The sequence below is a fragment of the Juglans regia genome, chromosome 15, assembly GCF_001411555.2.
Source record: "Juglans regia cultivar Chandler chromosome 15, Walnut 2.0, whole genome shotgun sequence".
Taxonomy (NCBI): Eukaryota; Viridiplantae; Streptophyta; class Magnoliopsida; order Fagales; family Juglandaceae; genus Juglans; species Juglans regia.
The window spans coordinates 7,134,946-7,162,257 of NC_049915.1; the positions used below are offsets into that span (position 1 = coordinate 7,134,946).

Genomic DNA, 27,312 nt, shown 5'->3' on the forward strand with positions numbered 1-27,312 from the left:
AAATCTCGTTGGGACTTCAAAAGAGCTCACGAAAACTGCAACTTGTTTGAAAAATAAATTTGAAATGAAAGATTTGGGAAAAACCAGATTTTGTCTTGGTTTACAAATTGAATATTTTTCAAATGGAATTTTAGTTCATTAGTCTACATATACAGAAAAAGTCCTAAATTACTTTTATATGGATAAAGCTCTCCCTTTGAGCACTCAAATGGTTGTTCAATCACTTGATATTGGGAATGACCCTTTCCATCCTCAAAGAGAAGATGAAGAAATTGTTGGTCCTGAAGTACCATATCTTAATGCAATTGGTGCTTTAATGTATCTTGCAAATTCTACAAAACTTGATATTGTATTTTCATTCCAACTTACTAGCAAAATATAATTCCGCACCAACTGAAAACATTAGAATGAAGTCAAATATGTCCTATGTTACATTCATGGTATGATCGACATGAGATTATTTTATCCAAAATAATCAAGCACACAATTAATTGAATATGTTAATGCAAATTATTTATCCGATCTGCATAAAAGGCATTCTCAAACAGGATACCTATTTACATATGGAGGTACATCTATTTCATGGAAGTCTGTCAAACAAATAATAGTAGCTATTTCTTCCAATTACTTAGAAATTATTGCAATACATGAAGCAAGCTGTGAATGCATTTGGTTAAGATCAGTAATTCAGTATATTCAAGAAAAATGTGGTTTACATACAATCAAAGGCGGCCCAACAATATTATATGAAGATAATGTGGCATATATTATGCTAATAAAAAACAGCTATATCAAAGGCGATAGGACCAAGCATATTTCACCAAAATTCTTTTATACACATGAGCTTCAAAATAGTGGCGACATTGATGTCAAGAAAATACAGTTAAGTGATAATTTGACAGACTTATTCACTAAAACTTTATCAACTGAAAGATTCAAAAATTGGTACACAATATTAGAATACAAAAGCTCAAGGATTTTTCATCATGAACAACTAAAGATTTGCATACCTACGAGGGGAAGTTAATTATCATATGGATTGTATTCTTTTTCCTTCGCTAAGATTTTTTCCACAGGGTTTTACTTTGCAAGGTTTTAATGAGGCAATCCTAAAGCATTCAAAGACACATTAAAATATACTCTTTTTCCTGCGCCACAAGTTTTTTCCACTGAATTTTTTTTGGCAAGGTTTTAACGAGACATATTTTTTGTATATGGTCATCCAATGAGAAGTGTTGTAAATTCATGGAATGAATTTAATGAATGATCATTAGAATTCTTTTATATTCATGTATCTCTATTTCCCATGTTCATGCATCCCTTTGATTTATGTATTATCATTTCCTAAGTCCATGTACTCATTTAATATCATGTATCATTCATACCTATAAAATGGTGTCTTGAAGATCATTTATAGTAAACTTACAACAAGGATGTTGAAAGAAATCATATTTAGTTCTTGAAGAACTACTTCTAGATATTGTGATCTTTCAATTCTCATGCTACTTTTCTTTAGTTTTACAACAATTTTCAAATTTTACATAATTACCTTCCATTTAAAATAGAGATGTACGTATACCACATAATATACATTTATTTAAAATAAAAATGGACGAAAACCACATAATGCACATACTTTCCGACCCGGACCCGGACCGAGCCACCCCCTATCCCCCATCTAGCAACAAAGTAACAGGTGAGGGAAAAACAGCCAATGTAGCATGAATTTGTTGAGATCGGATATATAAATCTCTAATGTTTGTCCACTAACATGGTAGCATGTTTGAATTTGGCTGATTTATCTAATAGCATAGATGAGATTGTAGATAACTCTTAGGCAAAGAGAATATCCTGATTTTTAATCTTTTTTTGTAGAGAAAAGAGGAAGTGAAAACTGATAACAATTATAACAGTACCGTGAAAAGCTAATGGAACCCCCTTCAATAATCAATACAATATTATACAATACTAAAGAATGGGTGCAAATCATTGAAAACATCCAGAAGAAACAGATTCCGGGGCAGGAAGGAAAACATCCTCTGATGCAATCACTATTTGCATAGACCATGAAAAGCACTAAGCACAAACCAAGATACATGGACGCTACACATAATATATGCATATTCCGTCTTCTCGAGTGACAATTATGCGCGAGTTTTACACAACCTATTCTGACTATGAGAAACACCCGAAATATGCAAAAGCATATGAAAATAATGATAAAACACCTCTTTCCTGAAAAGGGAACGTTCAAGATCAACTCTCTCCACATGCAAGCCGGAAGTAAAATAACGATTACAACAAGCCACCCTTTTGCTGAAAAGAAACATTCAAGCCGAATACTCTTTCTACATGGAAGCCAGAAGTTCCCTCATTTCCACAACCGACGGAATGGTCTCTGTGGGGTAAATCTTGGCAACAAGTTGAGCAAAACTTTCATACTTATCCAGAAACTCCTTCTGGTAAAATAATAAACACCCTTGATTAGATATTGTCAACAAGCAGCATGTTAAGCCCACTACTAATTATTTATTTATTTTTTATAAGTAACATGCTAAGCTCATTATTGGTGTTCACAACATGAGGCCATTAGGAATCAAACCCAAAACAGCAATTAACTCTTAAAACAAATGAAAAGTCTATTTGGGTAACAAAACTGGATGACCATAGAAATATTCAACTTAACCAATGGAAGAGGTAAAGGAAATAATGGTTTTATGTAACAGATTCATCATGAGGCATGAGCTACGGCCATACAACCAATATCATCAAGACACAATGTTTTATATTTACGACTGCAAGACTTAAGGGTCACTTCCTATACTTTTGATAGCATAGGTTGAGAGCCAAGGATATTGCTTTTGAAAATTTCATAGGGCTCAAGGCTTTCTTTCACTTTCTTTTCCTTTCTTGTTCTGTGCCAATATTTATGTTCCAAAATTGGGTTCCTCCGTACTTTGCCCACCAATCAATTAGATTTCTACTTAATGCAGCAAAAGAACATTAGAGTTTGGCACATATCTATTCACAATTATGCCAAAGACCTTTCAAAAGAGCATTCAAATACCATGTCCTGAACATATTGTAGAAAAAAAAAAAAAAAACACCCAACTTACCTTGCACTTATCCCATAAAGAAGGCAACAGTTCCTCTGAAGTCAAATTCTTCTGCAACTTCTTATACATTACGCTAATGTTCTTGTCAACCTGTATCATGGAAGCCACAATATTATACCAAAGCATGTTTGAGAGGAAGGGATAATCTAGTAGTAGCCACTTACCGCAGATAAACTAGATTTTACCATCTTCCGGAGATCCATTTTTGACAACCCAAGCTGGAATGGAATCTGAAATTTGTGAGGCCATAACATCTGGCTCAATTAATAATGTGGAGAAATATAACAAATGAATAACGTAAAATAAATGGCTACCACAAATTAAACGTCTAGCAACTACTAGAACCTAACAGTTCTTTAAAACAACTATTTTATCAGAAAAAGAAAACTAGAGCCATAAGTGCTTTCTGATTGAAGTCCTAACATGGAGAACAGCACCATGGACAGTTTCAAAAATTATCAAACAAAAGACTACAGAAGATGTGTCAATGGCATAAACTGATGGTGTAAGCATTTCAAGCTAATTATGAATTTCTTGCTTGCCAAAACTTAAAGATACACACACACACACAAAAAGACGTATATATGATTAAAAAAATGGTGTTAAACTTAAAACAACTTTTAGTCCAAAAGAATTAGTTGCATACACATAGTAATTACTTCTGCAACAGCAGCAATGAAGATATTTTGAAAAGTTATCTAATGGAACATTCTTGACAAATTTATGAGCATTTTTTTTATTGGCACCGGGTGTCCGAGAATAACGTCCAAACTAATCCTAGGGGAGCACAGGCCCTTGGCACCCACAAGTGCACCTCGGGTAATTCAAGGGGAAGTTCACCCAGTCCAATGACCCCTAGAAATTGTTTGCACCCAAGAGGATTTGGACAAATTTATGAGCATAGGATGATACAATCACCAACACACTAACCTCTTCTGGCGTGATTGTGTACATTAGATCCTCTATTCTCCGAGTAAACTGGAAAAGTCGTTCAAATTGCTGCAAAAGCCAAAATGAGGATGTGGACCTTCTAAATAAAATACTAGGGATTGCATCAAAGGTGCAAAACCCCAAGGCAGTAAAGGTGGATTACTTACAGAATAAATAATCACGGTAATGTGCCGGGTGCAAGCTTGTTCATAAGCTTCACTTGCCTGATGATAAAATTTGGCTAACGTAGGCACAACGTTGGCTAGATCATACAAACTGCATGTAACTGATTCTAATCAGCTAACTGAATTCGATAGAGATTGAGACGCATAATCTCTTTGCAAAACACTAAGAAGATCAACTTATAGCTACACAAATTTGAAGGGAAGAAAAATACCTATTCTGAAAAGCTGCATAGTTCTCTAACAGAAACATGTCGGCATTTTTTGGATCTGTTTGTGCAATTTTCTCCAATGTAACAAACATTATGCTAACCTGTTAAAAAATTAAAAAAAAGTTAAAAAAAAAAACCCTCTTTACCATATCAAACTATCAAGCAGTAGATTCAATCCACCATTATATGATAAAAAGAAAAAAAACAAATGATATCATCTGCAACGACTATCACACTGAGGCCACTTTTCCAAAATATGCAGTCCCAGATTTGATATATTTAGGACCGCACCGGAAAAACCGACTGGACTGGACCAGACCAATAGTCTTATTAGTTGGTCTCGAAATGGTTTTTTTGGACAGAACAGGAGCGAGACCCAGCCGAATGTGTGTATATATATATTAAATATTTTTTTTATATATAATATATTATTTTATATAGTAGTTGTATAAGTTAATTATGTAATTTTCATTCAAGGGATCACCATTGACCATATATACAATGAAATTATTTAATATTCATTAACCATATATAAAATGTTAAAGAAATCACTTAATTTCATTAACCATATATATATAATAAAAAAATTTTCATTGACCAAATCAAACCGAATGGACCAACCGGTCCAGTTTTGGTTCGTGACTCCCTCCGGACTGGACCGATTACACCCCTAGATATATTGTTTGTATTTTGTAATACTAAAATGGAGAGACAAACCAAGGTTTTTATTGATTCATGGGAGACCAAATGCAAAGTTGGGAAGTTTCGCTGATTAACGCCCTTTTTTATATTCATTGCTTTGAGGCATTTACTTAGTAATTTTTCCATACATGCATTTCAATTTTGTAGTACTTATAAAAAAAGGTAATTAACAGGAAAAAAAAGTTCCCATTAGTATGGGTTTTTGTCTAAGTGAGTACTTCGGTGGACGATTGGGTTCACCACTACCTCCCATCCCCAATTATCAGTAGAAACTTGAGCAAAGTCATTTCATATCAAAGAAGCCAACACTTGATAATTAATGAATTACTATTCTAATTCATTACGGTTTTGCTATAAGTTTGAATTAAGTTTTGAATGAAAGGACCTAATTAGAATAGGTTATGGACAGCCAGAGAGAGAACAACAGCTCCTTTATACACTTCTTGCATGCTTAGGCTTTTGCCCTTTCATTTCTCTTAGTAAGATTTTACTAAAAGAAAGGTGGAGCAAAGATAAAAACTACGCAATAAAGGCATATTCGTTTTGAGAAATGCTTTAAAGACAAGAGAGTTCACAATAGTAAACTCACAAATAGCGTGGCTTGATATGGTATATTAGATTGTAAAGCTACTTTTATTATAAAATAGATGTAACGTATCATATGAAGCCACGTCAGTTTGTGAATTTACTTTTGTAGAATCTCTTTGTGGTTATATCACTTCTCTTTGGTTTTTGCACCTTGGTTTGGGTTTTCTTAGATATTGTAACTCCAAGGTGTTTTGAACTGTAACCACAGTATTCCTCTGCCATTAGTGAGAGTTTTTTAATAAAATTAGTGGGGTATCATCATATTTTTTTAATAATTTTTTTTTTTTTTTAAAAAAAAAGAAGGTAAGGAAGGCCTCAACAAGATGATGGGAATCTTAAATAAGTGAGAAAAAGCAAAATTTTAATAGGGCCCAGTATTTACTTAGGCTTTCTATTGTAAAATAGTCAAATGGACTCTATGGTTTAATGACTAGTGGTGAAGCACCAATACCATATTCATCTCCGAGTCAAGGTCTTGTATCTAGTTCTACAAGCACCTAAAATCTGTCTAAGAACCCTAACCAAGAAAAAACTTGTTTTATTTCAGAAAAAGCTTTCAAGGGCACAAAACACTACCACAAGAAAAATCAACCTGACTAGATTAACGCTTAAATCAAAAAGCGCTAATGATACTTTAGTTCCCATTGCAACACTGAAAGAAAAAAACCGCTGAACTGAATACACTCTAACCCAACAACTCACATTCCTGCATTGGATTTCAAGTGATAAAACAATTATTTTGTTATATTGAACCACTCATACAACAACATGAATACATCTTTGAGAAGAAAGTACTCACAAATTTTGTGTAAGCTTGATCAACTAAATCCCGAGATTGACCCTGGATGTACTGCTCCATTCGTGTTGCAAGAGTTGCAAATCTACCCAAAAGAATGATGGAAACATATTGATAAAAGAAAAAAAAAAGTGGTATTTATTGTCAATACCATTAATTAAATATTCCAGGTCTTTGGCCCACTTATTGAAGGGTAGTATAGCTCACACGTGAGGGGAGTGTTAAAGTTAAAATATATATTATTGAATCTACCTCTTCCCATCAGCGTAAACTCTTGGGATGAGTGGAGATGTCACAAAGTGTAAAATAAATTTTTTCCTACCAAATCGTTGTAGTAAAAGTTGTATCTGTACATAATTATGTTTTTTTTTATCAGTAAACAATTTATTGATAATAAGGATAGGCAATAACCCGGATACACGGGACATATCTGTAGATAATTATGTTAATGAATTAAAGAATGTAAATTCATACAACTGAACTAGAACGTTTGGTAATATTTCTGAAACCAGTATGCGCAGGCAACAAATTATTGAATTACTTTGTTTAAAAATTACTGAAAGCATCACCACCAAACAAAAATTCCTTACTTCTGCAGATAGCATGCTCTTCAAAACATATGAAGAGTACTCAGCCTTGCTTTATATATGTTTCATGCTTTTGAATCATGTTGCAAAGCAGACTTCTCTTACTTATTACTAGACGTTTTGGATCCTCCACCCCCTTGTTCAAATAACAATTTTTTTAATAAAGGCATTGCCCGAGTAAGGAAGCATGCAAAAGGAACTTGTTCAAAATAAAAGTTATTCTGCATCTAAAAGTCCCATGTACTTGGCTCTTGCCTATCCGTATTATCAATAAAATCTTTCTTACCGATAAAAAAACAAAAAGTTACTATGCATCTATGCCATAATCACCCTTTTATGGTTCTCATAAATAATTATATCAGGTGAACATTATCAGGTGTAGCTCATTTGTAATTAGTTGGGCTCACTGAAGACAGTTAGAAAAAATGAAAAACAAGCAATATAGATATTCCCAGCTTGGACAGCTCACGTGTATTTTCAGGAAATCTTGAATCCATAAATTAGAAACAACAGCCTCTGACTACTGCTTCCTTTTTCTGTAACTTATATTTTGTATCAGCTAGACAAAAAGTGTGATGTTTCAATCTCCCATTTCCATATTCTCAAAAAGTAGTCAATTTACACGAGATAAAAGAAGCTTAAGCCTTGGGTTTCAACTTTACCGTGAGATGTATGATAATACACCCATCTGCTTAACATTGCGCTCATTTCTTTCAATCTGGTGACAAGCTTCATCTACGAACTGCAACACAATTCACAAGTTACATGGGCAACTGAATAACATGCTCTTCAATGCGGCCATCATCTGTTTACACTTTTAAGTTTAAATCTTACACGGCTAAACTGTGTAGAAATTCTCAACTCTAGGTCACCAAGCAAGAGACGCACAAATCCTGCTGCATCAGCTTTCTGCCCTGAGAGATAGCGCTCTGTAATTCCATGCATTGATATGCATCGTAAAGGATCAATCTTGTATGCCCAGTCAACCACAGCATAAAAATCTTCCTGCAATTTATATAGAATGACACCTGCTCTCAAAACTAAATTACACACCTCCAAGCAGTGCCGAGTACTAAACAACAATTTTATAGGTAGAATATAGAAGACCAGTTATGAAGAGGATGAAAGCCACTCAAAACCCAGATCCATGTTATAAACTTAGAAAGATGGAAATATAAGAAAACCTTTAGATAGAGTGAACAAGGGGCACCCAAACACATAATTAGGTTCACTCTAGTAAATTTTGGCGCATGTATTTTGTTATCTCAAGATTTTCTAGCACATTTTGGAGAATATCCACTTGTCCAACCATCATCACTCCATCTGTTCCTATTATTGAGTTGATAATTTGGTTATCATAACCAAACAGAGAGCTGGGAGTTGGACCTTGACATTTTAAACCCCTAGTCTTTAATATCTTATTGAACACGATGAATTACTTTGCATACGCGGAAAGCATTAACAACCGTCCATGTATAATCTTCACAACAATCTTGCGAACCAACCAGGTACCACTATGTAAACTGCCCAGATCACTCTTGAAAAAGTAACCAGCTGGCATTATATTCCACTTCTAAGCTCCTTAGTGGTCAGTCATCATCCATTGAGCTTCAGATCTTGATTGGATGTCACAATAACACAAATAACAGAAAGATTGGTTTTGCAAGTCTTGGCCAAAGAACAGGTTTTGAATTCTGAAGTCATATCCACAATTAAAGATGGGCTTCACTTTCTAGAAATTCATGGGAACTTTCAGATAGGGTCAACATGTTATTGCATAACAAAAGCAACTACAAATGAAATGGACATAAACAAGCAGTATCTTTTGTACATTACTTGGATTCCCTCAAGTAAATCCTGAAGAGACTCATTTAATGCTGCAAGCTCTGCTGAGCTTTTACCTGCAGAAGATAAACACTTCATTAATACAACAGTTATAAAACTAAGGGCTGCAGAACTTCATAGCATACATTACAGACAAACTTAAACAGCACTACAGACAACAGGAAAAAAAATACCAGTTTTACTGTCATTGTCATCAATATCCATAATCCCCAGATCATCATCATTGACATCATCATTGTCATATGCAGTTTTGTTACCATTGACAAGACCTCCTGGAGGAACAAGTGCAGGAACTTCAAAGCACATGAAGTGTGCAAAAAAAGAACTCTGCAGTTTGAGAAATAAAATAAATCTTTTGCACAGAATATAAGTAACATTTTACAACATATGCATATAATTAGGTTTCTGACCTCATCTACAAGAAGTGGTATAAAAATTGTCAGCATCTTAGCATAAGCCTCAGAAACTGTAGAAGTGTCTGCAGCATTCGAGTTTTGACCAGAACCAGTGGATGCTTCAAGCCAGACAGTTGGATTTCTTGAGGCTTTTGTACTAGCACGTAGCTCATTTGCAAACTCACGAGCCTGTAAATTATTTAAAGAAATTCCAAAAATTAATTTAGAATTGATACTGCATAAATACTACAAATAATATCAAAGACAAGATATAAATGACAAGAACAGTGCATTCGCCAGCATAGAACACTATAGCAAACTTGCAACCATGTATCAGCATCCTTATTTTTTTTTTGATAAGTAAACAAGTATTATTAATTCAATAATGGGCAACAAAGTGCCAGTTACAAAGGTCATTATGCCCTATCTACGTAGGCGCATTAGAAACTAAGAAATCATGAAAGTTCATGCCATTGAAGTCTACAGCAATAGCCCAAGTACAAAGAGTCCTAAAAAAAGAAAACTTTAAGCTCTGCCATAGATCTTTCTTTGTCTTCAAATGTCCGCTCATTGCGTTCCTTAGATAGGCACCACATGATACAAATCGGAATCATTTTCCAACCCGTTTTGATCTGTTGCACATCTCGAATAGGGGTCCAACTTGCCAACATTTCCACCACAGATTCTGGCATCACCCACGCTAGGTCCATTCTGTTGAGCACCTCATACCATTATCCTCCTCTTTCTCAGATTATCTGTAGTGAGAATCTTACCTAAGGATGCTGTCCACACAAAAAATGAAGCTTTGGGTGGAGCCTTGTTCTTCCAAAGCCTTCTCCAAGGAAACTGTATCTCAGGTACTTGTGTGAGAACCTTATAAAATGATCTAACTGTGAATACCCCTCTTCCTGCAGGAGTCCACCACAAACCATCTTCCTGCTGGACATTCGGACGACAAGAATACAACAGACTATACAAATCTACAAAACTCTCCACCTCCCAGTCTTGTGCCACCCGGATGAAATTGATATTCCAATGTGTGCTCCCACCCGCACTTCCCATAACCTCCGCCACTGTAGCATCTTTATCACTTGCAATCAAGAAAAGTAAAGGAAACAAATCTTGAAGGGCACTGTTACCACACCAAGCATCCTTCCAAAATCTGATCCTAGACCCTGGACCCTATACCCAGCTGAAACCGAGTATGATGATGGAAAGCCTCCCACCCTCCTCTTATATGTTTCCATAGCCCCACTCCATAGGTGCCTCTAACTTCTCTAGTACACCAACCCTCCCCTAAACCACCATACTTCTTCTCAATCACTACTTTCCATAAGGCTTCAGGTTCTTTAGTATAACGCTACAACCATTTTCCAAATAACACCCGATTAAACAACCTCAAGTTTCTGATACCCAAACCGCCACTGGAGATAGGACGGTACACCTTCTCCCACTTGACTAAATGAAATTTAAATTCCCCTCCTAAACCACCCCACAGAAAATCTCTTTGTAGCTTCTCAAGTCTACCGGCCACACTTACCGGTATAGAGAATAAGGATAAGAAATAGGTAGGTAGGTAGGTTAGAAAGTGTACTCTTGATCAACGTAATCCGACCCCCTTTCGACAAGTACATTCTCTTACAACCTGCCAGTCTCCTTTCTATTTTTTCAATCACCGTATCCCATATCGAGCAAGTCATCGAATTTATACCCAACGATAGTCCCAGGTACATCATAGGAAGAGACATTATCTTACAACCCAATATCCCTGCCAACTCCCGAACATTCTAGACTCCCCCAATTGGCACCAACTCGGATTTATCATAATTCACTTTTAAGCCAGACACAGCTTCAAAACAAAGAAGCAACGCCTTCACAGCATGCAACTGATCGGGATTGGCCTCACACATAATAAACATATCATCTGCAAATAACAAATGAGAAATAGTAGTAATACCCCTACTCGAGGATCCACCTTGAAAACCACTTAAAAAAACGTTAGCCACCAAAGCCGAGATCATCCTGCTTAGTGCCTCCATCACAATGACAAAAAGTAGGCGAGATAACGGATCCCCTTGTCTCAAACCACGAGAACTCGCAAAAAAACCTTCTAGGCTGCCATTGATCAATACAAAGAATCTTGTCGTGGAACTACACCAGTTGATCCATGACCTCCACCTCTCCCCAAAACCACACCTATCCAGTAAATATAGAAGAAAATCTCAATTAACATGATCATACGCCTTTTCCATATCTAGCTTGCACAGAATCCCTGAACTCCCAGCCTTCAATCTACTGTCTAGACATTCATTAGTAATAAGAACGGCATCAAGAATCTATCTACCATTTACAAAAGCATTTTGCGGCTTAGTAACAATCTTCCCCAACACCACACTCAACCGATTAGCTAGTACTTTAGAAATAATCTTGTAGACTCCATTCACTAGACTGATAGGCCAATAATTCATAATCTTACACACCCCCACCTTTTTAGGTATTAAAGCAAGGATAGTGGTGTTAAGACTTTTCTCAAATTTCTCAACCGAGTACAACTCCTGAAACACCTTCATAAAATCATCTTTTATCACCTCCCAACAATCTTGGAAAAACCCCATAGAGAAACCATCAAGTCCAGGGGCCTTATCTTTTACCATATTCCTTACTACATCATACACCTCATCCTCCTCAAAAGCCCTCTCCATCCTAGCTACATCTCCCGTCTCAATGGTGTCAAAAACCAACCCATCAAGAGTAGGCCTCCACCTCACCTGCTCAGTAAGGAGCTTCTCAAAGAAATCAGTAACATGATCTTTAATAACTTCTTCTTCCCTACACTCCACCCCCTCAATTTTCAGTACCTCTATGTTATTGTTTCTTCTATGCGAATTTGCAATGCAATGGAAAAACTTCGTACTCCGATCCCCTTCCCTTAACCATAATGCTCTTGACTTTTGTCATCAAGACATTTCTTCTTATAAAATAATTCTCTCAAGATCTGCGACCAACACAGTTCTTTGTGATTGCTCCTCCTCATAAAGTGGCCTCCCATTTTGAAGTCTATCTAACTCCTGAATCTCCAACCACTTGATATTTTTGTTCTCCCTTATGTCTGTAAACGACTGTTTATTCCACTCCTTCAGGTCTCTTTTTAAGGCCTTCAGCTTGTTCGCAAAAATGAAACTAGGTGTACCATTGAACTAATAAGAAATCCAACTATGTTTAACCCTCCCCACAAAACCTTCTGATTTCAGCCACATATTCTCAAACTTAAAGTATCCTCTCCCACTATGAATGCCTCCGCAATCTAGCAAAATAGGCCAGGATCCAAATTTAAGCGTACCAAACACTTTTGCCATACCTCAGGAAAATGGCTTTCCCACTCAGGTGAAATTAAAAAGTGATCCAAGCGAGACCAAGTCTGGTTATTTGACCCCTGCGAGAGGAAGGTCTATCAAATTCAAGTCAAAGATACACTCTAAGAACTCCACACTTGCAGGCCTCACTCTTCTTCTTCTGAAGCTTTCACTTGGAAATATCACAACATTGAAATCACCCCCAATACACTATGGAAGATCCCAACAACTATGTACCCATGATAGTTCATCCCACAATAATCCTCTGTCAGCGTCTAAGTTTGGACCATAGACACCTACAAAAGCCCATAAGAAATTATCGAACACACTTTTAAAGGAGCACGCTATCATATATCTCCCTATAAATTCCTCCACTTTCTCCACCACCCTCCTATACCACATCACCACAATTCCTCCCGATGCCCCTATAGAGGCCAAGTAAACCCAATCCACATGAACACCGCTCCATAAACTTCGCACAATCTTTCTATCTATCATTTTCAACTTCATCTCCTGTAAACACACAATGTCCGCTTTCCACTCACGAAGCAAGTGCCAAACCCGGTGGCACTTATCTACCTCGTTAAGCCCACGCACATTCCAAGACACAATCTAAGGCTTCATTTGGGAACAGCCAGCCCCTTCCCTTTTACCCTACTCCTACTGGAACTTCCCTCCGAATTCATCGACCACGCCAATTTTTTCAGTTCCCGATTCTTCTTCGAATCCCCTTTCCTTTTTTGTTGATGTCCAGCTTCCATAGCAGCTAACACTGCTATGAACTGCTCTTCATATCCTTCACAATTAATCCACACATAATGTTGGATCTCTTTCACCTTATTTATGACCCAATTTGAGGCTTGGGTTGGATAGCAGTAGTTTAATGGAATAGGAATCCCCGTCCTATCAATCTGAAAATTCTGGAACTCTTCACCCATCAAAATCCCTTCCAAGCCCACCTGATCACACGCCTGAGGGAGAAAAAATTCATCCTCCACCGAATGCAAAAGCTGGTCGCACGACTCAGGGAGAAACAACTCATCCTCCACCGAATGCATAAGGTCGACCGAATCATCCTCCTCCTCAGCCACCTCAAAATCCTCATACAACTTGACAGACAGGTTCGCCGGAGCAAGACCCTCATCTCCTCCAAACATCGGCGACATCTGAGCTTCCTTTGGGGGAGAGAAACACGATAATTTTAGATAAGTTCACCATCCTTATTTAGCATAAAGACTTGAAAAACAATAAGTTTTGGACATCAACTCAGTGGATGATTAATAAGACAACTCTTACATCTTTTGTAGGTAGATTAGTTGAGATTTCTTCTTTGAAACATGGTGTGACATTGTATGAAGAAAAGGTTCTATCTACTACTCATATTAGCTGTGTTTTGACCATATTTGATCAGCGTGGCCCAATTTTAAAGTCAACCATCAGTTAGACTATATATATATATAACTTGCTAGCTGGCCATAATACATGCCCTAAGTTCTGAAAGGGTATTAGTAGACAGAATGCACCAAGCTAGTCATTGTATCTTCTGCTAGACAGAACAATGACCCAATCCATCAACTAGAGCTTTTTAAGTAAGATGTTTTCCACTTTTTTTTTATAGGTAAGTAAGATGTTTTCCAATGTTGTGGTGGGTCTTTAACAAAGTATGGATTATAAGCAAATATATATCCAAATATAAGCCTCTTCCAGCCAAGCAAAGATAGGATAGAAATAGACAAGCATGCCAAATTGTTCTCATATCAAAGGATAGCTAAAATGGAGCCTTGCAGTTCTAGCATCAAAGTTAAAAGTTGAAACCACTCTCCCTAAGTAAGGCTGATAGCTGAACTCTTATGCAATGATGCAAAACTGAACTAGTTGAACATGACATTCACAGCATCCTATGGCCAAGAATGCAGATATTCTCTTCTTGACTGGAATGTGAGTACAGAAACCTAGCCTGTCCAAGAGAAACCATAATGTGTACAAGCCATTATAGCACCCACGTCCTCACTTGGCTAAGGGGAAAAAATAGGATAAAAATATGTCCTTGCTTGAAATGAGATGAAAAGGAAAAAAATAAAGTAACTAAAATAAAGTTGCACGACCTTAACACTCATATGTTGATCGTGCCAAAACTCAAATAAAATCAAGACGATGCTATAAGAATATTTCTATTCTCTGACCTCCCGACGAAGAAGCAAGTTAAGGGAGCCACAATAAGCTTTTCTCAGAGCACCCAGGCAATTCTTATCAAGACTCTGCACATGTAAACAGGTAAAAAACAATAAGAAAATGAAAATGAGACATATGTCGGCATGCGAACTCAAAACTTGACTTTCTACATGTACTGCAATTTGTCTCACAATTGACCTTTAGATGTTGTAGAAGGCGAGCATATGTCCTGCATTTGTACCGCAAGTCAGCATGATCAGGCCTCTTCAACTGTCCTCGCTGTAAAATAAAACCAGACGAGACATATTTCGACTTCCAAATCACTAAAAAATCTGGTAGTAACAAGATTTAAACACGAGGGTGGGGAAAAAATTACCTGAGAGAAGTAACTCTTGTCACTTATCATGAAATCCACCAAGCTGGCAAAGTAGTTTCTCAAGAACTCAGAAGCTCTCCTGACAAATGTACTTCTTAACTTTTCAAGTTCTGCTCGCTTCTCTTTGACCTGAAAATTTTTGTTACTACAATTAAAATGAGCCAGCATCAATGAGAGTAAGAAGTTAATTCATAGTTGCACATTCAGGTTCAACTAATATTGTCAGTTTGGCAGCTAGAGCTATGACAAATATGGAGCCAAGATACTAGCAGTTGAGGTTGGAACCAAGATTAGAAATAAAGACTGGTCAAAACCTGGAACATTTGAAAGTAAAAGTTAAAAATAGAGAGTGATGGTACAAGGATGCAAGATTTTCATGTCCTATGAGTATCTGCTGTGGAGTCGGAACAACAGATTTTCTGTAGCTCTGCTCCATTGTTATAGCTTCTATTCTCTGAACTACAGCTATAAAAGAGTGAACACAAGACCTCGACTTCCCTCACTTGTTCTATGGAAGGAGATATCATCTGGTCCAACAACCATGTGCAGCTAAAGTTCTCTTAAGTTCTGATTTATTTCTTTAACACTCCAGCATAAGTATGGAAAGGAGGATGAATGAGATCCTACATCGCACGGGAGGGAAAAATTTTCGTGATTTATAATGATTCAAAGGAGCTCCAATTGTAAGTTGAGTCCTTTCGGAGTATAAGCCAAATGCGGCTTGGGCTTTTTCTTAGGTGGTGACAATAGCAAATCATAATCCATTAGATCCTACCACAATGTTAGTCCATTCTATAGGTTATGAAAAGATAAAGATCATCAAGCACAATCTCACTTTTTAACAAGCATGTGGGAATAACTTATACATATATAAGTGCATATTGGAATAAGCATAAATATAGAATAATGGAAAGTCCTATATTGTCTGGAACAACAGTCTGCTGGACCAGATAATTTGTTTAAAGAAAAAAGATGATGAAAAAAGAGAGAGTCAGAGTGCATACAGCTCGCATTTTTGCATAGTTACGATCCAACTTAGGTGCTTCAAGGCCACGCAAAGCACCAGTTAACCACTCACATGCTTCTATATTTTGAAGCATGCGAGCCTCATCAAATGAACCTCCTGTTAAACTTGCTGCATACTACAACCGAGAAAATTTCATTAGAAAGAACAAAAACGGTAATAGCAAGCTAACCAACTCAAACTAAAAATCTGATTTTTACAATGAAACAATTGACAAAGTACCTCCGAAGGGACACGCAATCGCTCAAGAAGCTTATCAAGTTCCTCAATGAGACCTTTATTATTCACAGATTGCATCTCCAACTTGTTATTACGGGTTTCTATCTGTATGAGTCAAGAAGGTTAGAGGATAACTTGAGGTCATGGCCACAATTAAACAATATTCCTATGCTGAAATGAAGCTAAACACATGTTTTAGAAGCAAAAACAGAAAGAGTGATGATACAGAGATGGAACAGTGCTCATGAACAGTAAATTATTTTGCCTGTTCATGAATCCGTCCCATAGTAGCAACTAACCCTGTTCGTGGGTCGTCTTCAGCATTTTCCAAACAGATATTTGTATGAAAAAACTAGCCCCTTTTAGTTACATGGCATATAGCACAATCATTCTTTAGACGACCCATAGTAGCAACTCAAGTCAAAATCCAGGTTACTACCATCAAAGAGATTGTTGGGACTATAATTGAAACATAAAAACAAAGAGGATGAGACATAAATAACTTACATTTAAGAATTAGAAGAGAAAAGAAAGTAAGTTAGACACCTGAGATGATCGACATCCTTTTAGAATAAATTGCAATGTAAAGACAAAAAAATCAGGCAGAATGAAGCAGCATGGCCTCGAACAGAGACACAAAGAAAACTGTGCATGCGTATGTGCACTTGCGTGCATGTGTTTTTGGAAGCAAGGAAAGGTAACGGGGAAAGGATGAAAAAAATTAATCACGTGTACTGACAAGCTAGGTAAAAAAAAACATGGTGGGCCGGAAGAGAAACATCACATGAAGGATAGTATGGAGAAGTCCCTACCGACTCAATGTCCTCTCTCATGTGTCTCAGTTTGACATTAAAGATGCCTAACCATTCATCCATGTCGTCAACACAATTTGTCGCTGCCTCAAGCCCGTGTAATACCTGCAAGACCCCCAAATCAACAGAAATCACAAAAATATAGTTGTCACTGTAAAGAACTTAATACATGATAACCATAAACAGCAAAACCATTCACCAACTGCACTGAAAAAAGAGAGTCAAAATTACGTCATCTATCAAAGGTTCACTTTCCAAAATGGCATGCACATTTGCTGCTTCCAAAGCCTGGAGTTCCCGCTTCAACCTTTCAGAAAATGCCTCTGCCTCGCCAATACCCATGACATAACTGCAAGTCATACCATTTTCAGAGAACTTTTCTTTTTTATAAGAATACAATTTTCAGAAAACTCGACTATATTGAGATAGTTTGAACAAAACAACTAAGAGAGATGCAAGAATTTAGCTTTCTTTCTAATAATAACCAAAATCAGCTTCAAGGCAAAGAGTAGTATAACTGGACTCTCAAACTCCTATTCATCAAATTGAAAACCTTGGAAGTAATTGGTCATTACTTCTTCAATATGCGCATGAAATATTACTCTCTACATCTATTAAACTTTAAGACCTTAACAGAAAGTGAAACTTAAGTTTTTTTTTTTATATAAGTAAGCTAACATGTTATTAACAACCAAAGAGGGTGATACCCCGGTATACAGGAAGTATACAGAGATCCACCAAATTAGCAAAGAAAAAGTGCTAGAAGTTCGTGGAAGGTAGAAATAGAAGACTCTACACTACTGTGGACCGCTATTCAATAATACAAAGTATAAAGAAAGGAGGACTTAGGCTGCGTATAGATGTTGAGCTGAGCTCAGTTCTTTATAAATAGTAGTGAGTTGAGTAGTGGAGGGAGTTCTGTGGGGCCCATCTAAACTGAGTTTAAAGTGTGTTTGGATGTTAAAATGAGTTTCGTACTTTTTATAGAAAGTTGAAAAAGGTTGTGGGTTTCACGTATAAAGATGTGTTAAGTTGAAAAGAATTGTGGGTCCCACTTGTAGGAAGGTTTTGAGTTTAGATGAGTTTAATAATTTGAGAGTTGGGTGTTTGGATGTTAGACTCGGCTTAAAATTAGACTGAGCTCAGCCGAGTCTTGCAACCAAAAGTAGCCTTAAGCTCCAACACCCTTTTTTCACAATTTTCGGACTTACACACATTTCTTTCCTTCCAAATACACCACAACAAACAAGCCGGTGTCGTATTTGACAAGAGTGCACATTGATGGCTCTTAAACTGCAGTTTCCAACATGCTAGGAGATCCACTACCCAAGAAGGCATCACCAACTCTATCCCAATTAGGCCAAAAAACATGTTACATAAAGCACTAGCAACACCTATTAATTACTTCAATGTCCCACTCCTTCGCATTATCCAATGTAAGAATCCTCTCAATGCCACTGTCCAAAAAACGAAATTCATCAAAGGGAGATCCTTATTCCTCCAAATAAGCTTCCAGGGGAAAGAGGTCCTATCGTGTGAACATAGGACATTGTAGAAAGAATCCTTTTCTAGATGGGCCCCGTGGCATTCTATCACCACTGTTGCTTCTCACTGACTTACATACAACGGATCAAAAAACAATAAGAAAAGATCTACTTCCCAATCATTGGCTCTCCAACAAAATTTACACACCAATGGAGAGAATACTGCAAGAGTTGATAGTGATCCCTCACAATACATATTTGAAATAACTCCAAGAATACATATTTCAAAGATTTGAAATAAGAACCAGCAAATATTCCTATGGAAAAGCTAGATAAGATCAAAGCAAGAGGCCCACTGGGCATTTTCTTAAAGCACAAAAGCTTTAGGAAATGTTTAATTGCATTTTCTTAAAGCACAAAAGCTTTAGGAAATGGTTAATTCTTGAGCACGACATGGTTAACTGGTGCCTAGAAAATCAGAAGAAAATTCTACAAAACCTATATGGACAATGGTGCTTGACAAAATAAAACTTATACTGCACCACAAAAGAAGGGCATTTTAACATGCATTCTGAATAATTGAAGTTTTCCTAAAAGAATTTCTAACTTTTTCCTCATATTCACTTCATACCACTAAAGGAATTTCTAGTTTTGTATTGTTAATATAAATCTCAATTCAACTGAATCCTCAATGTTTATCAAATATCACCATACATCTCAATTTAACAACAATCAAATGCACAAATGCATAGTTCCACCCCAGAAAAAAGAAAGTAAACAGACATACGTGCCCAGAAGAGCCTCCATATCCTCCTCCTCAGCCTGGGAGACAAGTTCTTTTTCGACAGTCACTTTCAAATCACTTTCAGTCACAGTCGCTGCAACTGGCCCATCCTGTAGGTTCCTTTGAGTAACAACCGAGGGTGTGTTTTCCTATCGAGCAGGAATGAAATAATTGAATTTTTCAGATTGTGAAGATTCACATAAGATAATCATCAGCAGGGAGAAGATCAGCATATACACCTTTGCCCAAAGAGCCATCTCCACAACATCTACACCAACAACTTTAGGAAGACGACCCAATACATCTTTGCAGATATTTAAGATGCAAAGTAAAAGGCGGTTCCTACAGGAAAAAAAAAAAAAAAAAAAAAAAAAAGAGGTTAAAAAATGCATGCAGAAAATCTACAACTAGAAGCCTGGTTTTTTCGCAATAACATGATAAAAAGCAGGATATCTTTAAGAGTATATTGCTCCCATCAAATTACCTGTCATCAATATTGCGCATGGTCCACTGAGATGGAGCAACACTCTGGCTCCTAAGGTTATCGAAACCCTATAAGAAGTTCAGTGAAAAGCTAAAGGAAAAATAAAAGGTGTATGCACACGTGTATGGGTATACATGTAGACTGTAGGTATATACAAATAATTTTTTTTTTAATAGGTAATCAAGAAGTTTTATTCATAAAAGGAGGCAAAGCCCAATTACAGGTATATACAAATAAAATGAAAAACCATTCTTCTGAGCTTTCAAGTAAAAAGTTGCTTTTTCATTTTGTTTGGGTGCTAGATGTGTATTCTTTGATACATGTAACAAAGTGTCCCAAAGGTACATCAAGGATTGAAAAAATACCAGCATAAATGTGCATCCACTGGGATCATTTCCTACAACCTCAACCTTTGACAGATGCTTTAACTTGTACAATTTTGCAGGCTGTAAGCGCAAAAAATATCCCAAAAAAGTTGAACAGAAAAATAAGATCAACACAGAGGTATAGTTTTACAGAAATCAAGATTAGGAAGGAAATACTGCAGCACGTCTTTTACACTTCTATAGACCTACTCATTGTTGGTGTTTACAATCCCTATCTTTTTATATCTTATTTGAGTGGATAGGAAGTCAAATTGCTTTTATTGCCAACTCTTATTCAATTTGTCCAGAGTGCATATTTTTTCAGATCACACAAGCCTAGAAGTCAGCGGCACCAGAATCATGAGGACAGACAAGCTGTCAGCTTAGACAACTTTTTGTGGGCTTTTGCAGGTGTCCATGGTCCAAACTTAGACAAGAACAAAAGATTATTGTGGGAAGAATTAGCTGGAGTATATAGCTGGTGGGACCTCCCTTGGTGTATTGGGGAATAGAAGAGTGCAGCCAGCAATGACAGAGTTCTCGGAGTGCATCTTTGATTTGAACTTAGTGGATTTTCCTTTAGTAGGGGGTTCAGCCACGTGGTCTAATAATCAGACTTGGTCTCGACTAAATCATTTCTCAATATCCCCAGAATGGGAAAGTCATTTTCCGGAGGTATGGCAAAAGCGTATGCCTCGTCTTTGTTCGGATCATTGGCCTATCATGCTTGATTGTGGTAGTCTCCGAAGAAGGCGGTATTTCAAATTTGAAAACAAGTGGCTGAAATATGAAGGTTTGGTAGATAGGGTGAGACAATGGTGGTCCTCGTATCAAATTCAAGGTACCCCTAGCTTCATCCTAGAGGGTAAATTGAAAGCACTAAAAAAATATTTGAAGCTTTGGAATATGCAGTCTTTTGGAGATATAGGGGAGCGCAAGAAAAGCAAGGTGATGGAGATCTAGGAGTTAGAGAGACTACAAGAGACTCGGCCTCTTACACGGGAAGAACTAGCACGAAAGACAATCTTGGTTGCGAACCTTGAAAGGATTATATTATTAAAAGAGACGTCATGGCGTCAAAAATCAAGAGTCTTGTGACTGAGGGAAGGAGATCGAAGTATGAAATTCTTCTATAGAATTGCTAACTCCCATAGGAGAAATAACAACATTGAGATGCTGAAAATTGACGGTGTTGTGTCGGGAAGAGCAGGTAATCCACAATCATGTAGTTGATTTCTTTTAGCAGCTACTAACCGAGCAGGTGGGATGGCGACCTACCCTTGATGGTCTTGCTTTTGACTCCATTGGGTCGAATGATGTATCTTGGATGGAGAGGGCCTTTAAGGAGGCGGAGGTTTACAATGTAGTGAGGAAAATGGTTAAAGACAAGGCATTAGGGCTTGATGGTTTCTCTTTGGGCTTCTTTCAAACTTGTTGGGAAGTGTTAAAAAAAGATCTTATGAGGGTGTTTCGGGAGCTATTCTCGGTTGAAAATTTGAGAAAAGCCTTAACACCACTTTTCTTGCATTGATACCCAAGAAGGTGGGGGCTACGGAGATTAAGGAGTTTCGGCCCATAAGCTTAGGGGTATATACAAGATAATATCCAAAGTTCTTGCGAACCGTCTAAGTGAGGTTTTGGGGAAGATCATTACAAAACTCCAAAATGCTTTTGTAAAAGGGATCATTTGCCAATGAATGTCTAGATAGAAAATTGTGAAGGCTGGCACAACAAGGATCATTTGCAAGCTAGACATGGAGAAAGCATATGATCACGTTAACTGAGATTTTCTTCTCTACCTTCTTGGGAGGTGTGGTTTTGGAGAGAGGTGGCGGTCGGGGATCCATTGGTGTATATCAACGGCAAAATTCTCAGTGTTGATAAATGATAGTGTAGCTGGTTTTTTTCATAGCACACGAGGCCTAAGACACGGAGATCCGTTGTCACCATTGCTATTTGTTATTGTGATGGAGGCGCTTAGCAGGATGACCTCGGCTTTGGTTAATATGATTTCATGGATGGCTTTTCGATCGGAACCCCGGAGAGGGGAATTATTAACATATCTCATTTATTGTTTGGGAGACTAACAAGATGGAAAATGATGTATTTGTCGAAAGGTGGTAGGCTTCCTTTGATTAAAAGTACTTTATCTAACCTATCAACTTATTTTTTTATCATTGTTCCCTATATTTGCAAGTGTGACATTTCGAATTGAGAAACTCTAATGTGATTTCTTGTGGAGTGGAGTGGGGGGGAGGAGTTCAAGTTTCACCTAGTCAAGTGGGAGACGATATGCCGCCCCATTTCTAATGATGGATTAGGCATTAGAAATATGAGGATCTTCAACCGGGCGTTACATGGCAAATGGCTGTGGAGATATCACAAGGAACCAAAAGTCCTGTGGAAGTTGGTGATTGAGAACAAATATGGAGGTTTATGGGGGGGATGTACACTAAAGAAGTAAAAGAGGCGCATGGAGTGGGGTTGTGAAAACACATTAGAAGAGGATGAGAGGTCTTGACTCGACACACTAGACTTCATTTGGGGGAGGGCTCCAGGATTAAATTCTGGAGAGATATTTGGTGCGGTGATAGTACTCTACAAGAGGTATTTCCTTCACTTTTTCATATTTCTAGTGATAAAGATGTATCAGTGGCAGAAGTCATGGAAATATCAGGGGGCAAATCTGTTGGAACACCATTTTTAGTAGGGCGGCACAAGACTGGGAAATGAGCAACTTTGCGGATTTTTACAATCTTTTGTACTCCATAAAACCGAGCAATCAACAGGAAGATGTATTGTGGTGGATACCCGCTGGTAAAGGGGTTTTCTCAGTTCGCTCTTTTTATAAGGCTCTCACACGAGCCCAAAATTCAGTTTCCATGGAGAAGGCTTTGGAGACATAAGGCAGCCCCCAAAGCTGCTTTTTTGTGTGGACAGTCTAGTTGGGGAAGATTCTCACAACCGACAACCTAAGGAAAAGAAGGGTAATCCATGTAGATTGGTGTTGCATGTGTAGAGAAGGGGGCGAGTCTGTAAATCATCTTCTACTACATTGTGAGACAGCTAGGGTATTATGGAATGAGGTGTTCAATAGATTAGACTTGGCTTGAGTTATGCCGGAGACAATGGTGGCAGTGCTGGCCAGCTAGACAAATCTAAGCGGCATGCAACAGATTAAAGCTATTTGGAAGATAATTCCTATATGCATATGTGGTGTTTGTGGCAGGAGCACAATGACCGGACATTTGAAGACAAGGAGAGATCGTTAGAGGAGCTTAAAGATTTATTTTTTAGAACACTATGTACTTGGGCCATTGTTGTTGGCTTCAATGGCATGGACCTACATGATTTTCTTGTCTATAATGCGCCTACTTAGCTTAGGGCCTACCTTTGTTTTCTCTTTTAGAGTTCTATACATGGCTTTGCCTATTCATTGATCAATAAAATTTGTTTACTTATAAAATAAAAAAATATATATTGGAATTTGATAAGGCTTGATTTCTTATTACTAGGTCTCTACTTATTTTGCAAGTATAGAATAAATAAATATTTCAAACAATTTTTGAACGAATTAAATTAAAAGAAATTCAACAATTACCTCTAGAACTCCTCCATTGGAATATTTTAAGACTCGAAGAAAAGCAGTTGTCCGCTGACCTTTCGATATTGCTGCACAAACCACATGCATTCATTAACAATACCATACAAATTAAATACCATAAACTGACCTACAAAATCATTTCTTTAAAAGGCAAGATGCCACATTTTACTGAAGACCGATAGAGGGTGCAGCCCAAGCATACTAGGAGTAGAAATAGGAGGAAAGCCTACATTAATAAGGAGCAAGAATTCAAACAACTCTACAAAAGAAAAGAAGCAGGTCATATGGGAAACCTCAAAGATGCAAGCGTTATAAAGATGCGAGCATGGTCAAATCATACAGAGATTTAAGCATAGAGGTTTTTAACTCTGGCAACGTTCACTTGCAAACCTCAAAGATGCAAGCATGGTGCTTGTTCCAAACTTCCCATTAAGCACAAAGAATTTTGCAGGCATGCATGAGCGGAATGTGGGTGTGGAAGGAGACAGTTATGGGAAGAATCAGCTGGGTTAATAAAATGGACTATTCCATGGTGCAATGGGGGTGATTATAATATTATATGGTATCCAACTGGGAGATCTAGAGATACCATCATATCCCCCAGCTCAGAAGGAATTTTCTGAGTTCATTTTCTATCAAGGCCTTAATACACGGCAGATAAAATATCCATATTTTCCCGTATGTTTGAGTGGATGTGTGAATTTCTATCTTCATGCATTATAATTTTTGCAAATTGTTAAATTTATTTTTTATGATGAGTAATGATATTTAAATTTTCCTTAGGATAGATTTTGACTTCTGCCTTAAAGTGCTTCGGCAGTACTTACAGTAAGATTAAAGTGCTTCTATGAACTTAGGCCTCTGCGTGCTTCAGTTTAGTACAAACCAAGGATTTATGTGCCATTCTTATAATTACTAATTGTAATGAAATATGCACAGCCTTTTGCTTTTGATTAACAATTGGGAACAAATTCATACCTTCACCTTTACGCGTACATATCTATTGGTTCCATCGTTACAACGGTTCCCACAATTTTCCAACTATTCTAACAGTCCACTGATGCAACAGCATTTTCATTGTCTACAGGTCTAGGTAACCAACTTAAGTAGTAATCCAATGAGATAAGATCTGAAATTTAAAATTCTGACTTTTCATTTCTTTTCTTGAGAATTCTTACAGAGATAAGAAACCTAAAAATGATAAGGAGACGAATAATTGATTGATTACCACTTTTGGGTCAACACTATGGGGCACTAATTTGAGTTACCAACGAAACCCATTGCTCGCTTTCAACATTCCAAAAGTACATAACCAAAACCAATAGAATCTCGTTCAAATAGAACAAAGCTTTATATCCTAAATTGGGATAAAACTGGCAACTAAGGAAATCGCAAAGGTAAAGAGCGTAAAATTGGAAATAAAGAGTAGAAATAAAGGTAGAGATACGCACTGGAGAGAGCAAGAACCCTAGGTTTGGCCATCTGACGGCCTAACTTGCCGGATTTGCCCCAGATCCCTCGGCTCTTGGCCACACGGATCGACATCACGATCTTCTGCTTAGTGCCTTCGATTGCGGCCTCGCAAGCTCGCCTCAGCTCCTCATCGTCAGCACTCGATTTCGCCATTTCTCGATTCCAATTTCTTCTTGTCTCTTGCAGAATCAGAAGTACAGAAGTATCATACTATCAGCTACAGAATGATAATGGTCGCAGCAACGATGAATCCGTCCGGGTTTATCCGGTCATTTATCCGGTCTTCGGGTCGAATAAAACTTGGTCCACCAGTATGGAAAGGTATTCCGTAATCCGTAATTGCCATTAGAAATACTTTAATCACAATAAAATTATATAATGAAAATGCTAATTTGTCTCCTTATTTTAACCGCTTGTTTATTTAATTTTTTTTAATTTGTTTACTTAATAATTAAGAAAGTAATTTTTAATATATTTGTGTATTATTTTATTTTTTAAAAATATTTAAATATGTTAAAAACTATATAAAAAGAAAAATAATAATAATAAAAACAGACATTTGTGTTATGCAGCACGCCCAGCAGTCAAAACTGGGCGGCAACCTAGCACAAAGAAAACATATAAATTAATGTGATTTTATATAATTTATTAAATTATAAATTTATTTTTATTTTTAAATAAATCTAACAGATTCATTAAGTCACGTTAGTTTCTAAGTTTATTTTTGTATAATTTATTTATATATGTAGTACTCCTTTTTCCAATTTTCAGGTTGAAGTTTTGTTTCTTAGCCCTAAATTCTATGATTAGAGTAAATTATACAGCGTTCTCGTTCTTTCACTTTTACTAAATAACATTCATTTTAATTTTATGTAAATTCAGGAGAAGTATTATAGCAACAATGAGATTTTATAAAAATAAATTAATAAATTGACATAATTTTATATAATACGTTAGATTTTTATTATAATAAAAATAAATGTATTATTTAATATACCGTATCAAATCACGTTAATTTATATATTTACTTTTTTAATATTTTCATATGACAAAAGTATTTCTCTTTGAACATTCTATTTTCAAAAAGTATTAGATTGACAAAGAAAAAAGAAATATTAGTTTTATAAACTTGCTTATAGACGTAATAACGTGTTTTTAATTTTTTTTTATGACTTTTCAAAGTCATACAATAATAGGCCTTTTTTTTTTTTTTTTTTTTGACAGAATTAGGCTTGATTTAGATAGTGAGTTGAAATAAGATAAGTTGAAATGATTTATAGTAATGAGATATTTAAGTTGATATGAGATAAGTTAGAAATAGTTTGAGTTAAAATATTTTATAGGGTTTTAGAAAATGAGAAAAAAAAATTGAATTAAAATATTATAAAATTACAATATTGTTATGATATAATTTTTATTTTAGGATTTGAAAAAATTAAATTATTTTTTATGTTTTGTTTGAAAGTTTAGAAAAATTATAATAATTACGTAATGATTAAATGAAAAAATTAAATATTTGAAATCGAAAAGCGTTTGTATCGTAATAGTATTTGAATATTGAGATAAGATGAGATTGAATGAGATGAGATAAAGAGTTTTTACATTAATTATTATTATTATTATTATTATTATTCGAGAGAGCCTCTAGCTTTACCATGCTTTTAAACTCTTCAAATATTATAGAATTGGTTTCGATTTTAACTATCACTTTCAAATTAAGGAAAATATATATACTATGGTTATCTTATTTTTATGTCATTATAATAAAAGTAAGAGATGATTCAATGATGATCAAAAGTGACACATTTA

The 27,312-nt window shown here is 36.5% G+C and overlaps 1 protein-coding gene and 1 non-coding gene across 2 annotated transcripts; one reads left to right on the forward strand and one right to left on the reverse strand.

Annotated features, from left to right (window-relative positions):
* Positions 1–1,913: 1,913 nt before the first annotated feature.
* Positions 1,914–25,771, reverse strand: LOC108991682 (exocyst complex component SEC3A). The gene is made up of 25 exons (XM_018966017.2): positions 25,482–25,771; positions 24,028–24,098; positions 20,427–20,507; positions 20,062–20,129; positions 19,817–19,919; positions 19,581–19,726; positions 17,541–17,658; positions 17,310–17,414; positions 16,501–16,602; positions 16,259–16,396; positions 15,255–15,383; positions 15,077–15,157; positions 14,890–14,964; positions 9,369–9,542; positions 9,132–9,285; positions 8,950–9,014; positions 7,948–8,118; positions 7,776–7,855; positions 6,530–6,611; positions 4,444–4,541; positions 4,214–4,322; positions 4,047–4,115; positions 3,281–3,346; positions 3,117–3,206; positions 1,914–2,459 (listed from the first exon to the last, which is right to left on the reverse strand). Exons 1-25 carry the CDS (start codon positions 25,654–25,656, stop codon positions 2,349–2,351), a joined length of 2,661 nt encoding a protein of 886 aa, XP_018821562.1. The 5' UTR covers positions 25,657–25,771; the 3' UTR covers positions 1,914–2,348.
* Positions 5,136–5,274, forward strand: LOC118344770. The gene has a single exon (XR_004798519.1). It is a non-coding gene; the product is annotated as a small nucleolar RNA snoR83 (small nucleolar RNA).
* Positions 25,772–27,312: the final 1,541 nt, after the last annotated feature.

What these genes read in the sequence shown, in the direction of transcription:
- LOC108991682 (XM_018966017.2), bottom strand. Translation starts at nt 25,656, where the DNA reads ATGGCGAAATCGAGTGCTGACGATGAGGAGCTGAGGCGAGCTTGCGAG. An exon ending in ATTTACTTGAGGGAATCCAA is followed by an intron (nt 8,119 to 8,949) that starts GTAATGTACAAA and finishes TATAAATTGCAG; the next exon opens with GAAGATTTTTATGCTGTGGT. An exon ending in TATGCAGCTTTTCAGAATAG is followed by an intron (nt 4,323 to 4,443) that starts GTATTTTTCTTC and finishes AGTTACATGCAG; the next exon opens with TTTGTATGATCTAGCCAACG.